Source organism: Talpa occidentalis, unplaced genomic scaffold (genome assembly GCF_014898055.3).
Source record: "Talpa occidentalis isolate TD23 unplaced genomic scaffold, MPIMG_talOcc4v2.1 talOcc4.9, whole genome shotgun sequence".
In the NCBI taxonomy this organism is placed as follows: domain Eukaryota; kingdom Metazoa; phylum Chordata; class Mammalia; order Eulipotyphla; family Talpidae; genus Talpa; species Talpa occidentalis.
The window spans coordinates 2,608,218-2,623,258 of NW_023605305.1; the positions used below are offsets into that span (position 1 = coordinate 2,608,218).

At 68.2% G+C, this 15,041-nt stretch overlaps 3 protein-coding genes across 3 annotated transcripts in view; 2 read left to right on the forward strand and 1 right to left on the reverse strand.

The window, feature by feature from the left end:
* On the forward strand, positions 1–6,426 carry PHF13 (PHD finger protein 13). The gene is made up of 4 exons (XM_037500214.2): positions 1–72; positions 1,566–1,667; positions 2,541–3,066; positions 3,409–6,426. The coding sequence occupies exons 1-4, from the start codon at positions 34–36 to the stop codon at positions 3,633–3,635; spliced, it is 894 nt and encodes a 297-aa protein (XP_037356111.1). The 5' UTR covers positions 1–33; the 3' UTR covers positions 3,636–6,426.
* Positions 6,427–6,785: 359 nt separating this feature from the next.
* THAP3 (THAP domain containing 3) lies at positions 6,786–14,483 on the forward strand. The gene is made up of 5 exons (XM_037501135.2): positions 6,786–6,897; positions 9,727–9,919; positions 11,198–11,260; positions 11,561–11,665; positions 11,960–14,483. Exons 1-5 carry the CDS (start codon positions 6,824–6,826, stop codon positions 12,242–12,244), a joined length of 720 nt encoding a protein of 239 aa, XP_037357032.1. The 5' UTR covers positions 6,786–6,823; the 3' UTR covers positions 12,245–14,483.
* A 3-nt stretch (positions 14,484–14,486) lies between these two features.
* Positions 14,487–15,041, reverse strand: part of DNAJC11 (DnaJ heat shock protein family (Hsp40) member C11) — a 39,941-nt gene continuing 39,386 nt past the window's right edge. Inside the window, exons 15-16 of the mRNA XM_037501134.2 lie at positions 14,602–14,731; positions 14,487–14,537 (exon numbers count right to left, since the gene is read on the reverse strand). Of these exons, the coding sequence (XP_037357031.1) occupies positions 14,512–14,537; positions 14,602–14,731 (156 nt within the window). The 3' untranslated portion in view covers positions 14,487–14,511. The remainder of the gene's footprint in view (positions 14,538–14,601; positions 14,732–15,041) is intronic.

The following is a 15,041-nucleotide window of genomic DNA, read 5'->3' on the forward strand; positions in this document are numbered from 1 at the left end:
CCCGCGGCGCCGCCCCCCGCCCCCCGCCCGAACATGGACTCCGGCTCCTGCGCCGCCGCCTTCCACCCGGAGGTGAGTGCGGGCTGCGCCCGATCGCCCCCGCCCACCCCGCCCGGCCCGGCCCGGCCCGGCCCGGCCCCGGCCCCGGCCCCGCCGCCGCCCGCGCCCCTCCCCCACCCGCGCCCCCCGCCGGCCCCGCCCCCCGCGCGGCCCGCGCCCCGCTGGCCTCGCCGCGGCGGCCTCCCGCGCCCCCGCGCCCGCCCCGGCGCCCCCGCCCCGCCGGCCGCAGCCCCGGCCGCCCGCCCGCCCCGCCGGCCCCCGCGCCCGGGCCCTCGGCCGGGGACTCCGCTCGCGAGCCCCGCCCGCCCGCCCCCCGCGCCCCCCCGCGCCACGGGCTGCGGGGGCTGGTCCCGGGGGTCCCACCCCCCGCGGGCCCCGAGGTGGGTCCGCCGCCCCACCGGGCGCCTCCCTCGGCCCCCGCCCCCCCCCCCCCGCCCCCCGCCCCCCGCCCGCGCCCGCTCGCCCCGCCCCCCGCCCTCCGGGGCTCGGCCGCGGCTCCGGCCGCCCCCCGCGCCCCCCGCCCGGCGCGGCCCGGGGCCGGTGTGGGGGGGCCGCGCCCGATCGCCGCCGCCGCCCCCCCGGGGTCGCAGGCCCGGCCCGGCCCGCCGGCCTCCCGCGCCCCCCGCGGCGGGCCCCGCGCCTTCCGGGGTCGAGGGTCGGGGGCGGCTTCCGCGGGGGGCCGCGCCGCCATCTGCTGCCGCGGGGCGCGGGTCCCCCCGCCCGAGAGCCGGGCCCCGCGGGGGAAGTTCTTCCCGGGAGTTGCGGCCGGGCCGTGTCCCCGTCCCTCCCCCGGCGGGCGGGCGGGCGGGCGGGCGGGGCGGGGGCCGGCGGGAGCCGCGGGCCGCGCGCTGGACCGGGCGGGAGCCCCCAGCGCGCCGCCGCGCCGGAGGGCCGGGCCGGGCCCACCCGCGCCCCCTCGCGCCCCCCTCGCGTGCCCCGCGGGGCGGCCCGGGCCGCAGGTGGGGGGGGCGGGCGGGGCTTGGACGCGGGCGGGGCGCGTTGCTGTCGCCCCCGGGGCCATCGGGGCGCCGCCCCCCGCCGCCTCGGAGGGCGCCCCGGAAAGACCCCCCCGCCCGCCCCCGGCCTCCCCGGCCGAGCGGGGCCGGGCCGGCGCTGGCTCAGCGCGGGAGGCGGCCGCGGGGCACCCTTGGGTGCGGGGCGGGTGGGGGGCAGGGGCGGCTGGCGGCCGGGGAAGGGCCGCCCTGGGGGCGAGCCGCGGGGCGGGGCGCGGGTCCGGCCTCAGAGCCGCGGCGGCAGCGGTTGGCCTGGGGATCGCGTAAAGAGCTGCGGCTCAGCCGCGGCGCCCGTCCCCAAAGTGGGGAGCCCGCAGACCCGGCTCCTGGAGCCCCGGCGCGGGCTGAGGAAACGCGGGCCGTGGCGCTCCTGCCCCGCGGGCCTGGACGGGGGTGACCCGGCCCTGGGCGCCCTTCCGGCGCTGGCGCGTTGGGCTGGTGGAGTTTGCCCCCCTCGAGCGCCCCTCACCCCCGCACCCCGTCTCCCGGCAGGAGTACTCCCCCAGCTGCAAGAGGCGCCGCACGGTGGAGGATTTCAACAAGTTCTGCACCTTCGTCTTGGCTTACGCGGGCTACATCCCCTACCCGAAGGAGGTAACCCCCCTCCCCGGGCGGGCGGGACTCTCTGGGAGGCTGGGAGGCCTGGGGTGGTTTCTGCGGCTCCTGGGGGGTGCTTAGGGGGGGCTTCAGGAGCACCTGGGCTTTACTCTGCCGGCTTTAAATCCTGCCCCGCAGCTCTCCTTGGCCTCTGAGGAGGGAGGTGCTGTTCCTTGTCCCCATTTTGAGGATAGAGAGGGGGCACTGGGGCGCACCCCCTGCCCTGGGCCGCCCAGCAGTGGCAGTGCCTGGGGTGCCCCTCCCGGCCCGGTGCCTCCGCACTGCCCTGCCCCAGGAGCCTGCCTGCTGGGACGCCGCGAGCTGGCCCAAGTCTCATGTAGCTCGTGGGGTTCCACCTTCCCTGCTCCAGGCGGGCGGGGACAGCGGCAGGTGCTCCGTCTCCACCTCGGGTGAGGCTGAAGGAAGGGGACCTGGTGTTTCTCCCGCCCCCGGCGGGCGGAGGGCGCTGCCTGTGCCGGGCAGCTGGCGTTCTGCAAGCGGGACGCCCGGGTGGTTTCGGGCCGGAGTCCGCTCCTGGCTGCGGGTCGCTGCCTCCCCGCGGGGGTTCAGCAGTATTTTGGGAAGTTTCCAGTTTTTTTTTTTTTGAAGTGTCAGGAAACGCTCAGAGTTGATTTATATTCATTTAATTAAAAATATTGCATGTCTTTCGGGAGTACCAGTGAAGTGGGGGGGACTTGGCAGTGGGGAGATTGGAGGCCCTTCTCGCAGGTGCTTCCTGAGCCTTGACTTAGTTCTGGGCTGTGGGGCAGGGTCCCCCCGACTCCTGAGGACACCAAGAGGGAAGGGCGCAGGCCCGTGGCTGGGGGTCTGCCTGAGTGGGGGCTCAGCGTCTCGCCTCTGTCCTTCCAGGAGCTCCCCTTGAGGAGCAGCCCCAGCCCCGCCAACAGCACCGCCGGGACGGTCGACAGCGATGGCTGGGAGGCCGGCTTCCCGGACATCCCCTCCGCGGTGCCCCTGCCCGTCTCCGACCGCTGCTTCGGCCACCTGCAGCCCGGCCTGCTGCCGCGGCCCAAGCCCAGCAACTTCCTGCTGGACAGAAAGACCGACAAGCTGAAGAAGAAGAAGAAGAGGAAGCGGAGGGACAGCGAGGGGAAGGAGGGGTACATGGGGAGTCTGCTCAAGCTGGAAGCTGCCGATCCTTACGTGCAGACCCCCACGAGTCCCCCGCTGCAGGGTCTCCCCCAGGCCCCGGGCGACCCCTGCTCCGGCTGGGACTCCGACACTCCTTCCAGCGGCTCTTGCGCCACCGTGTCACCCGATCAGGTCACAGAGATAAAGACTGAAGGCAAACGGACTATCGTCCGGCAGGGGAAGCAGGTGGTGTTCCGGGACGAGGACAGCACCGGCAACGACGAGGACATCATGGTGGACTCAGGTGGGCGCTCCCCGGGCCGGCCCGGTGTGGCTGGAGCGACAGCAGAGGCTCCCGCCCTTGCTGGAGAAAGGTCGGGGCAGGCGGGCGTGGTGTTTCGGAAGGGCGCGCGCAGCCAGGCTGCGCCGAGACCCGGAGAAGGGAGCCGGGGAGCTCAGCGGCAGCGGGTCCCCCGGTGGCGTCGCTGGTTTTCGGGAGGGCGGGCTCCGCGCGCTGGGGTCAGGTGTCACCTCAGTGCAGCTGTCTGTCCCCTGGGACGGGGGCTTTCCCGAGGGGAAGGGGATCCTGATGGGGGGGCGGGTCCTGGGAAGCTTTGCCCTGGTCTTGATGTTTCTCTCCTCGCAGATGACGACTCTTGGGACCTCGTGACCTGCTTCTGCATGAAGCCGTTCGCCGGCCGCCCCATGATCGAGTGCAACGAGTGCCACACCTGGATTCACCTGTCCTGCGCCAAGATCCGGAAGTCCAACGTGCCGGAAGTGTTCGTCTGCCAGAAGTGCCGGGACTCCAAGTTCGACATCCGCCGCTCTAACCGGTCCCGGATGGGCTCCCGGAAGCTGTTTCTGGACTGACAGCTGGCGCTCGAGGTGTCGGGAGGGACCCGGTGTTCCTCGGCCCCTCCGAGTCGAGCACAGAACCCCCCGCCGCGGTGCAGGCAGACCCCGCCATTCAGGTGCCTAAGCCAAGGACCGGCCGTCCGCGTCGGAACTGTACATAGCAGTGACTGAATAAAGTCTCCGTTGGCCACAGCCGCTGCCGGCGCCGTTCTCTGCAGCGGAGGCGCCCCGCCGCGGTGGGTCAGTTCCCCCGGAAGCGGGGTAGGTGGCACCGTGAATTCTTGCTCCACTGGCCGGGGGGGGGAGGCCGGGCCGCTGTGACACCGGCCTCCGCGGTGTAGGGGGGAGAGGGTCCGTGTCCCCGGCGCGTCGGAACAGCCCCCGCGCGCGCGTCCCCGAGTGTAAGTCTCCTGCAGTAAGTGTCTGCACAGCCGGTTCCAGCTGCCCCCTCTGGGCCGCCCGCTTCCCGCCTCCTGGGGGCGCCCTGCTGGGGTCCTCACGTCTCCCCCTGAGCGGGGCGCCCCGGGGCGGCGGCTTGGCCAGTTCGCCCTGGGTTTCCCTCCGTTTGTTCAAAGGGACAGGATGTGGCCGCTCCTCTTGGAACGGGGGTCGCGGAGCCCTGTGCTCATAACTGTTTCCTGTTTTGCACGATGTAAAAACCTGTCTTTTTGCACGATAATAGCCAAAAGTGTGGGCAGGTCTCTGCCTGGGTGCCCTTCCTCTCCGGCTGGTGTAAGAGCCCTGCTGGGCCCGGGCAAGCAAGGTGGCAGCTGCGGTCTCTTCCTCTCGTGCCGCTGCCCAGGAGCAGGCGAGGCCGCGCGGGCTCGGGCGTGAGTTCCTCTCCGTCGGGCTGAACATCGAAGGTCTCTCTGCGGATTCTTGCTCCCCCAGTCCCCATTCAGGCTGGCCTGCTGGTTCCACGGGGCACGGGTACGACTGGCAGGAAGGCTGTGTCTGGTTTGAGCCGGCGAGGGGGCGGTCAGGTAACATTGGCCCGGAACTGTGCAGAGTTCTTCAGAGCCCGAGTCTGACCCTGACCCGGGTGGCCCCCGGCAGCCCCGCCCGGAGAAGCCCCCGCAGGGCTCTGCCAGGCCGGTATGCCCTGGACACGGGTGGTTCTGGGGTTGGCGGGAGACCAGGGCTTTGTGCTGCTTCAAGGTCGCCATCGCTCTTCCCCAGTTCAGATACTTGTTCTCAAAATTGTTTTCTGTCGGGTGAGTGGCGGCGTGTGTTTTCCGGGAGCGTTGTTCTTACAGAGCATGGCGAGGGAAGAATGCCAGGCTGGACCCCCGCTCTCCCTGGGGGGCTGCACCCGCCATGTCCCGGCCGGGCCCTGGGGGTTTTGAGGGGTTTGAGGGGCCAGAGGCCAAGTTTGTCTAGTGTCTTTCATGCTTGACCAGCCAACTACCTTTTTTTCCCCTCCAATTTTATTTTTGATTCTGTTGCTAATATTAACACAAAAATAGAAATAGTTTCTGAAACCTCGTTTATGATGAAGATCCCCAAGGGAGAAACTGCCGTGGAGGAGAACGGGGAGAAGCTGGCTGAGGAACCACCTTCCCCCCGGACCACAGCCGGCTCTGACCAGGGCGAACAGCCAGGAAGAGTAGGGAGGAATTTGCCAAAGATTTGCCCCTTGCCATGGCCTGTCCAGTGTCTTCAACATGAGAATAGCCAAAGTTCCAAAGGGTTTTTACTTTTTTTTTTTTCTTCTAAACGCTCAAGGTTTTAAAAGTGTGTTCAAGGTGCGTGATTTTAGTGCGGAGCCGCCAGCCCGGCGATGGCTGTGTCTTGGGGGGCCCGCCGCCTGGCGATGCCTCTGGAAGGCTTCCATGTTCATCTCGGTTTCTGTTCTTCCCTTTCCTTTTTGTTCTTCTAACACATCTACCCTGTGGGTGGTGTCCTGAAGTCAGGACACCTTGGTTTTGTTAAGATTGAGCTGGGCGGCTGCGATCAGCTCCCTTCCCCATAGTAGGCTGACCCTTGGCCCATTCAGGGGCTCCCGGTGGGTGACTAATGAAGTGAGGGGAGGGAGAGCTGTTGTGTCACCCCCTTTGCAAGCCCCTCCCATTGGCTTTGGCCAGGCCAGACACTTAACACCGTTTACATGGTTCTGTGTAATTACAAAGTTTATGTGTATAAAGCGAAGCTGTTTCTGTGAAACTGTATATTTTGTAAATAAATATATTGCTACTTTGAGGTTCTTGTCTAGCTTGGGTGCTTGTACTCTGTGCTGAAGGACAGTTGGACGGTTCTCCTGTCACCTCCCCAGACCGTGATCAGATGAGCAAGTGACGTGAGAGCTTGAAGTTTAGCAGGGTGAAAAATGCCCGCAGCCCTTAATCAAGTTTTCTAGTAAGTTCTCCAGAAACCACAGTCTGAATAGGCGTGAATGGCTTTCACAGTCCTTCAGCGGTGGTGGATCAGCTTAAACCCCATGTTTAACCTGTTTTGGAACAGCTGCAGCCTGAGGTTCTGCAAACCCAGAACTGAATTTCTCTGGGGTGCTCTTGCTGCCCCCTTACACTGCCAGGGTCCCCCGAGTCTGAGCCTGGTGTCTGCCTAGCTCTGATTAGTGACCAAATAGTGGTCACCCAGGGCCGCCTCCCGCCAGAACCTGTGTAGCCTCTGGAGTCTGAAGCCACTGGCTGAATGGGGCCTTGAGCCTCCTCGGGTTTCCAGTTGTCCAAAGCCAAGCCCTCCGGTGTGAATCTTGGGGTCTCCCGAGCAAGGGAGTAGGGTGAGCAGCTTTCAGCGAACTGGGGTGAAACTGGCACTGGAGGCCCGGATTAGAGCTTGGGGTCCGAGTCGGGGCCCAGAGCACCCCTTGACGTGGCACCCTGGAACCCGTCCCACTCTGAGCGACGCGGGTCGCCGTGACCGCCAGAGGAGCTGGCAGTGGAGCAGAGCCGGGCTCGCGTCCAGCTCCGGGGCCCGAGGCCCCGCCCCGCCCCGCCCCGCCCCGCCCCCGCCAGGCCCGCCCCAGCGCCCGCGCAGTCCGGCCCGCCCCGCTCTCGCCCCGCCCCCGGCGCGGCCAGGCCCCGCCCCCGCCCCAGCGCCCGCGCAGGTCCGGCCCGCCCCGCCCTCGCCCCGCCCCCGGCGCGGCCAGGCCCCGCCCCCGCCCCAGCGCCCGCGCAGGCCCGGCCGGGCCCGGCCCGCCCCGCCGCCGCCATCTTTGTTGGGGGCAGCCGGCCCGCGGCGAGATGCCGAAGTCGTGCGCGGCGCGCCAGTGCTGCAACCGCTACAGCAGCCGCCGGAAGCAGCTCACCTTCCACCGGTGAGCGCGGGGCCCGCGGGGCGCCTCCCCGGGCCGGCCGGCCGCCCCCGCCGGAGCCCGAGGCCGGAGCGGAGGGCGGGCGGGCGGCCCCGCCGCGCTCTCGGGCCTCGCCGGGCCCCGCCGCGGGGCGTGCGCGTCCAGCCCCGCGCCCCGCCTCGCCCCGCGCCCCGGCCCGGTCGCCGCGCCCCTGCGCGCCGAGGCCCCGCGGCTGCCGCGGAGCGCGGTGGGGCGTGTCGGGGGCCGGGCCCGGCGCCGGCGCACCCCCGCGTCGCGAGGGAAGGGGAGAACCAGCCGGGGCCGGGCACGGGCGGCCCGGCTGTCGCGGCGAGATTCGGGGCTGCCCGGGGGGGTTGGCCTGCCCCCCAGTCCCAAGACCCCTTCCCAGCGCCCAGGGCGCCGGGTCTGGGCGGAGGGGACGGCCCCTGCCCGGGAGCTTGTCCTCAGGCCCGGCCGGATGGCGCCCGCTTGTTGTCTGTGCCCTGCGGCGGGACCCCAGGGCTTCTCGGGCGGGACCCCAGGGCTTCTCGGGCGGGACCCCAGGGCTTCTCGGGCGGGACCCCAGGGCTTCTCGGGCGGGACCCCAGGGCTTCTCGGGCGGGACCCCAGGGCTTCTCGGGCGGGACCCCAGGGCTTCTCGGGCGGGACCCCAGGGCTTCTCGGGAGGGACCCCAGGGCTTCTCGGGAGGGACCCCAGGGCTTCTCGGGAGGGACCCCAGGGCATCTCAGGCCGGACCCCAGGGCATCTCAGGCGGGACCCCAGGGCTTCTCGGGCGGGACCCCAGGGCTTCTCGGGAGGGACCCCAGGGCTTCTCGGGAGGGACCCCAGGGCTTCTCAGGCGGGACCCCAGGGCATCTCGGGCGGGACCCCAGGGCATCTCGGTCGGGACCCCAGGGCATCTCGGGAGGGACCCCAGGGCTTCTCGGGAGGGACCCCAGGGCTTCTCGGGAGGGACCCAGGGCTTCTCGGGAGGGACCCCAGGGCATCTCAGGCCGGACCCCAGGGCATCTCAGGCGGGACCCCAGGGCTTCTCAGGAGGGACCCCAGGGCTTCTCAGGCGGGACCCCAGGGCTTCTCAGGCGGGACCCCAGGGCTTCTCAGGAGGGACCCCAGGGCTTCTCAGGAGGGACCCCAGGGCATCTCAGGCCGGACCCCAGGGCTTCTCTGGCGGGACCCCAGGGCATCTCAGGCGGGACCCCAGGGCTTCTCGGGCGGGACCCCAGGGCTTCTCTGGCGGGACCCCAGGGCTTCTCGGGCGGGACCCCAGGGCATGCTCACGGCCTCACCCCCGTACCCCCACTGGCACTTTCTTGGAAGTGTGCGGAGTTGTAAGCCCCCAGCCAGTGTAGCAGAGAACACCCTGTGTGAGACCGCGAATGTCCCCAACCCCGGGGGACCCCCCACAGCCCCTCCCTGCGGTCTCTGCTCCCACACCCCGAGGGCTACTTCCCAGAACGCTTTCCCGGGGGGCAGTCTCACGCTGTCCTGCTCCTGTCTCAGGCACCCTTGTGCCCCGTGCCCGCAGCAGCCCGGCCCTCCCCGGGGCTGTGTGGTGCTCCACGGAACCGGGTGGTTTGTGCTCCAGTTGAGGGGCACGTGGGTGCTGCTGGTGGCGTTACAAGCACGTGGCTCTGCGTGGTTTTGCTGGGAAGAGACTTGCGGTGCATTGACACGCCTGGGAGTGGGTTTGTCTCGGGTTCTTTCTGGAACCCCCTTCAGTCAGCCACCAGAGAACTCCTGTGTCTCCAGTGGCCACGCGTGACGCCACATGCTGCGTCCTGTGCTCTGAATCGACCTCTGCAGCTTTGACGCGACTGCCACTGACCTCGGGACACTTCGTCCTGGCTCCTTGGCCTCCTGCCAGCCTTTGTCCCGCGCCCCTTCTCCGTCCGTCTCCTTTGCTGGATCCTTCTCATTTCCGAGGGTAGACGTGGAGCACTTGAGGGCGTGGGCCCCGGCGTTGCCACCTTACGCGGGGTCCCACTTTGGCATCTCCAGGCAGGGGTGTCTCCCTGCCCGTCCATTCCAGCACTTCTAGAAGGGCATCTACGAAGCACCTCAAATTTAACACCTAACATAAAACCAAGCTTCAGAACCCCAACCTGCCCTTCCTGCAGCCTGCCCGCCCCCCTCAGTATCTGGGACTCCTTTATTTCACCGTCTGCTGGTGAACTTCCAAAGTCATCACCAGGTCTGCCCCCGCGCGACCACTCCTGTCCACCCCCCGGGGCTGAGGCCGGGCGGGAGGCTGGGGACAGTGCAGGAGCAGCTGGGGTGCACTTGATGTGTCTCCTCTGCCCAGAGCCTCCAGGGACTTCCCAGTGGCCCACGGCCCGCCAGCCTGGCCCAGCCTGGCCCGTCCGCTCCGGCTGCTGTCACGGTGCCTTTGCTTGGGCCCTTCCTCCTGTTCTCCTTCCTGCAGCCTCCGCTCAAATGTCACCTTTGGGGGACCGTCCCTGACCACGTCCTGCTCTTTGTGCTGACAGTGCACCTGTGGTTCACCGCCGTCTCCTGTGCTGGAATGCGGGCTCCAGGAGGCGGGACTTACTCACCCCCACACCCTTAGCACAGGGGCCCCCAGTAGAAGACTCCGGGAGGAGCAGGTGAAGGCGCCCCTGGCAAGGCTGCTCCTGTCACGCTCCCGGTCTTGGGTTTCCTTGGAGGTGCCCTTGACAGCCCCAACAGGGCGCCTGGAAGTGGGGTGTGGCTGGCGGGGGTGACTGAATCCTCCCAGCTGTCCGGCCCGGCACTGCGAGGAGGAAGTCCCTGCAGACCCTGAAGTGCGGGGTCCGGCTCTGCTGACCCCCTCGCGCGCTTCCTTGGGCCCCCAGGTTCCCGCTGAGCCGCCCGGAGCTGCTGAAGGAGTGGGTGCTGAACATCGGCCGGGGCAACTTCCAGCCCAAGCAGCACACGGTCATCTGCTCCGAGCACTTCCGCCCCGAGTGCTTCAGCGCCTTCGGGAACCGCAAGAACCTGAAGCTCAACGCCGTGCCCACCGTGTTCGCCTTCCAGGAGCCCGGGCAGGTGGGCGCCGCCCGCACCTTCCCCACCCGGCACAGGGGGCGGGGCCCGAGCGGGGATGGCCGAGGCGGAGATCCGGGACAGCGAGGGCGGCCCTGCCAAGCCTCCGGTGCCCGGCCCCCGGCTGCCCGTGCGCGCCACTTTAGGGAAGCTGAGACTTAGAGACACGTTAAAAACTAACCAGGCCTCACAGCTGGACGCTGCCCAACAGCTGGCGGCGTGTGCGGGGCCTGGGCCTCCCACGTCTCTCCGGCGGGAGTCTCGCCCCCGGGCCACGCGGTGAGGACTTGGAGCCGGGGGCTCCGCTGAGTGGCACTCAGGCCGCCTTCCCCTAGCCAGCCAGGGCTCTGGAGCGGGTGGCGGGTGGCCAAGCGTGCCACCGCCGTGCACCCGACGGGCCTGCTGAGGTCCGTCCAGGCGTAGGACGACGTGGGTGGAGCCCTGGAGGGAGCCCGCGCCCCGTGGGCATCGGCCGGGGGCGGGGGGACCCAGTGGACAGCTGCCTGTGCGGTTTGGGTTTTACTGGCGAGCGGGGCTGCCGCAGCGGCGTGCACAGGGCCTCAGAGCGGCCGCCCGCCTCGGGCCTCCGCTCTGGCCCTTCCCACCTGCTCACGTTGTCCGGCCCGGGCTCCCCACCGTCCTGCTCGGTGGGCTCCCCGCCCAGCATAGGCTCGAGAGGGCAGCGATGCCGTCACGCGTGAGCCCCCACACCCGGCACCGATGATGCTTTGTTTCCATCGTGGAAGGCACTGGCGCCTTCCTGAGCGTCTAGCTTACGTGCTTGTGAAGTTCCGACTTTGTGTGTAAGAGGCTGACCGTGAGCGCGACTCCCCAGACGCGCTCCACGGAGGGGAGGGTGTCGCTGACTGGGTGCGTGTCGGGGTGGGTGAGCAGGCTCGACAGCCGATCCGACTCTAAGCCAGAACCTGCTGCCTCAGGGTAGCGCCAGGGAGAGTTGTTTGCTCGCGGCCACTTGTTAATGGCCAAACGTTTGTCCCTCAGTTCAGAGATGGGTTTGACGACTGGGGGGCATTTGTGGCCCCTCCTTTGTGTCCGGACTCCGAGTCTGATGTGTGTGGCTGCCGCCCCTTGGGCACCTCCCGTGCGCCCTGGGGGTGCCTCGTGTGACTTAGGTCCTTGGCCTCGTGGGGCCTGATCACCCCCTTGGGCCCCTCTCCGCCACGGCGGAGACCAGGGCCGGCTGGGCACCCCCAGCAGGCTGGCCTGACAGCAGGCCCTGCGCTTCTCAGCCAGGCCACAGCAGTGCCATGTCTCTTGCAGCTGGTGAGGGAGAACACAGACCCTGCTGGCCGGGCCGGAAATGCCAGCTCCGAGGAAGGAAAGGTGAGTGCTCGCCGTCACTTGCCGCGGCGGCCGCAGCTGCTGAGCCAGGTGGCCGGCGGGGGTTTGCTGCTGTGCTCAGAATCCAGGCTTCCGGGAGGAGGAAAAGCAGAAGTCTCCCCTGCCCGCTTCCTCCTGTCTTAGCAAACAAGGGCGGTTGTCGCAAGCCTGGCCGCGGTCCTGCCCCCGGCCTGGGCTGGTCCTGGCTGTAGCTGCCCCCGGACGGCGGCTCGCCAGGGATGCGCAAGGACTGCAGGGCTCCGGGGCCTGCGCTCAGCTTCCCGCTTCTGCCCCGGTTCTCAGGTCCTCCTGGCAACGGAGGCCGGGGAGTTGGGCCCAGGGAGGACGATGGACGCCGCGCTCGGAGCACTTCAGCTGCCACCAAACACCAGCGAGCCCGGGAGGCAGGTAGGCGCCGGCCAGGGCCGAAGGTGGCCGAGCTCGGGCGGTCTCAGCACCGCAGGGTTCGCTCGAGATGGAGTTGCTGCCCACGCCCAGAGCACCATGGGACGTGGCCAGAGTCCAGGGCTTCCCAATGATGCCTGCCTGCAGCCGTGCCTCAGGCCCCCTGGGGTCTCAGGCGAGCTGTGATGTGGGCCCTGCTGCCTGCCCGGGCCAGGTTGCTGACATGAGCTCCCGGCTGAGCAGCCCCTTGCGGGCCCCGGCCTTTGGCGCCTTACCCGTTCCCACCTCTGTCCTCAGGTCCTGCCACACGGGCCGGAAGCAGCCAAGGCCCCCGGTCAGCCAGCCAGCCCCCCAGGACTGAGGCCACCCCTCCCCACGCAGCCGCCTGATCACAGCTACGCCCTTTTGGACTTGGATGCCCTAAAAAAAAAGCTCTTCCTGACGCTGAAGGAAAACGAGAAGCTTCGAAAGCGCTTGAAAGCCCAGAGGCTGGTGATGCAGAGGATGTGCAGCCGCCTCCGCGCCCACAGGGCTGGGCAGCCGGGACTCCAGGCCAGGCCGCGGCCTGAGCAGCGGAGCTGAGCCCGTCAGCTGGGATTTCTGGGAGCCCCTGGAGGGCGGGCAGCGGTGTTGGCTGGGCCACGGCTGGACACCTCAGTCCTGTCCCCTGGCGAGAAGCCTGCTGTCGCCTCCGTGGAGGTCAGCGGGAGGGGAGGCCATGGGCGTGGCAGTCCTGTCTCTGGGGGGAGGGCTGGCCCTGGTGTCCTGTCACCACTGTGGGGGGCGAGCGCCCCCGTCCCGAGTGTCCTGAGTGAAGCTGGCCACGGCTCCCCCAGAGGGGAGGAAGCACGTTTCCTGAGGGGCAGCGGGGTCCAGGGGCTGACTCGGAGGGTGGGGTCACCCCCACGCCCACCACACCTGAGGGGGAGCACAGCGGCACTCGGTGTGAGGAGCCTCCTTACAGGGCCTGTGCGAGCGAACAACTTTTAAATAAAGCGTCTCCTAGGCGCAGGCCGCCTCCTCACTGACCGCGGGTGGGGGCGGAGCCCAGGGCCTCTGCAGCGAAGGCCAGACCGGGCCTGGGCCGACACCTCCGACTACGGAAGTATCTGGCTTCAGTGCTTCCAAGAGCAAGTGAAAACCCAGCCCTGCCGCCTCCACCGCACCGAGTGGAGGGGCCGGCCCGGCGAGGCTGTTCCTCCCAGGCCAGGCCTGGCCGCGACAGCGCCAATGAGGGGCGCTTTCCTCATCCTTGCGGCGAACACAGATGCATTACAAATGCCGTCCGGTGTCCAGGAAAGGTTTATTGTGGGGCGAGGCGCCTTCCGTACCGTCTTCCAAACAGGAGCAGCCTGGGGGCCCAGAAGAGGCCGGCGTGGTGGGCATGCACTGCAGCCCTGTCAGGCTTGCGCGCACAACCCCCTTCAGAGTGGGCTCGGAGCGGGTCCTAAGTATCACAGAACTGGGCAACTGGGCCTTTCCCGAGACCAGAGGAGCTGACTCCGACAGCAGGACCAGTGAGGAGGCTGCGGGGCTGGCAGGACAGCGGCCCACCAGGGCCCTCTGCTCACCAGGAAAGTGAGGCCACACCAGGCGGCTCTGAGGGGGTGGGCTCCTGACATCCCCACCTCCGTGGAAGAGGCTTGTGAAGGTGGAGGGTTGAGAGCAGGGCCTGGGGCCACAGGCTGTGGGGGTGGCAACGCCACCTGCTGGCCACACCGAGCGAGGCACAGGCCAGTCTGGGAGCTGGGACCCCTGGCCCCTTCACCTCTCATCGCGCGCGCTTCCCCTGCACCGGGGGGACCGCTCCTGCAGCCCTGCGTTCTTGGGGGTGGCCCAGGCGGTGCTGTGTGGCCCGGGAGAGGAAAGGGAGGGACACCACTCTGCCCAGGCCCGGTGCTGTGGAATGATTTGAGAAGTTCTGGGAGGGGAAAAAAGAGACTTACTTCCAGAACCATTCATTCTCAGATAAAAAGATTTATAAACCCACACAATCCTCTCCAGATTCACTTAGTAACATTTCGGCAGGAGGAGGAGGCTTCAGGAAGCTCACCGGGCCGGAGACCCCTGCTCGGGAGAAGCCTGCCTCCCTGCTCCGGTTCCAGGTTCGGCGTGGGCTTCAGGGGTGGTTCACAGTCCTGTGCGCGAGGGTGGGGTTTCCATAAATACCTCAGGACAGACCGGGAGCGGCCGGTGGCTGCAGTCGGCTTGTGCGAGCGCCTGGAGGGCCGAGGCGTCCTTCCCTCCAGGGACACCATCCTGGGGAGGGCAGACCCGGCGTGTAGTCTGGTCCAGGAGGGGCGGCCTTGGCCCTCCCACAGCACCCACACGTGGGGCTGTGTGTCCCTTCATGTAATGACACGGCGCCACCTTCTAGAGGGATAATAGAAACACATCTGATATCTGGGTTTTTCCCCTGCTTCCAAATTTGTAGAATCCCAGGAAGATTTTTCGCAGCCTCTTTTTAATCTGGTTTCTGAAGCAGTTTATCCGTCTGTGTCAATCCTGTGAGCTGTGGAAGGAAAGAATCTATGGGTCAAAGCACCACTGTTTCCCCGCCGCTTTCTACTTCAGAGGCTCAGCTTCGGCCTGGCCTGTGGAGGGAGCCCAACCCACCCAGAACCACCGGTTCTGGAACAAAACAGCCGCTGAGTCGGCTCGGCATGCATCACCCCAGGGGCGGCTTCCCTCACCTGGCTCGCTAAAGTTCCCCTTGGGGAGGGCCGATCCCTCCAGACCTCCCAGCAGGCCCGAGGGCAGCTGGGGCCCTAACCCCAGGCGGACAGGAGGGCACGTGGTGGCTGTCACCCCCACCCTTGATGTCCCTGGTCCCAAGGGGCCAGAGCAGTTTATCCGTCTGTGTCAATCCTGTGAGCTGTGGACGGGAAGAATCTGGGGGTCGAAGCACCGCTGTTTCTCACAAAGGGGCCGCGACTCACACTGCTTGGGTATCCGGAGGGCCTCGCCGTCCTGCGCCATCACCTGGTGCAGGACGCCCCGGAACTGGTACAGCACTTTCAGGTTCTTCTCCTCCCCCACACATGGGTCGTAAAAGCCGGGCAGCCCCGCCTGTCAGAACAGACCATTAATTGGAAGGTGATTTGTGGGGTTTCACCACCTGCACTGTCAGGAAGGGCCTGGACTTCCCCTCAGGAGCTGCTCACAACAGGGGCAAACTTGGGAGCTCAGAGACGCAGGTGTGAGAATGTCAAAAAGCTGCTCAGGTAAGGGCCTCCCCTGGTGGCGCAGCGGTTGAGCGCTGGGCTGCGAAGCTGCCCGCAGCCTCTGCAGCGCCGGTTTGATCCCCGGCCACCGGGCGAGGGTCCCACATGGCGCGCAGACCTCTCCTGCCGCCCGCTGCTCCCCTCAGCAGTGTGTT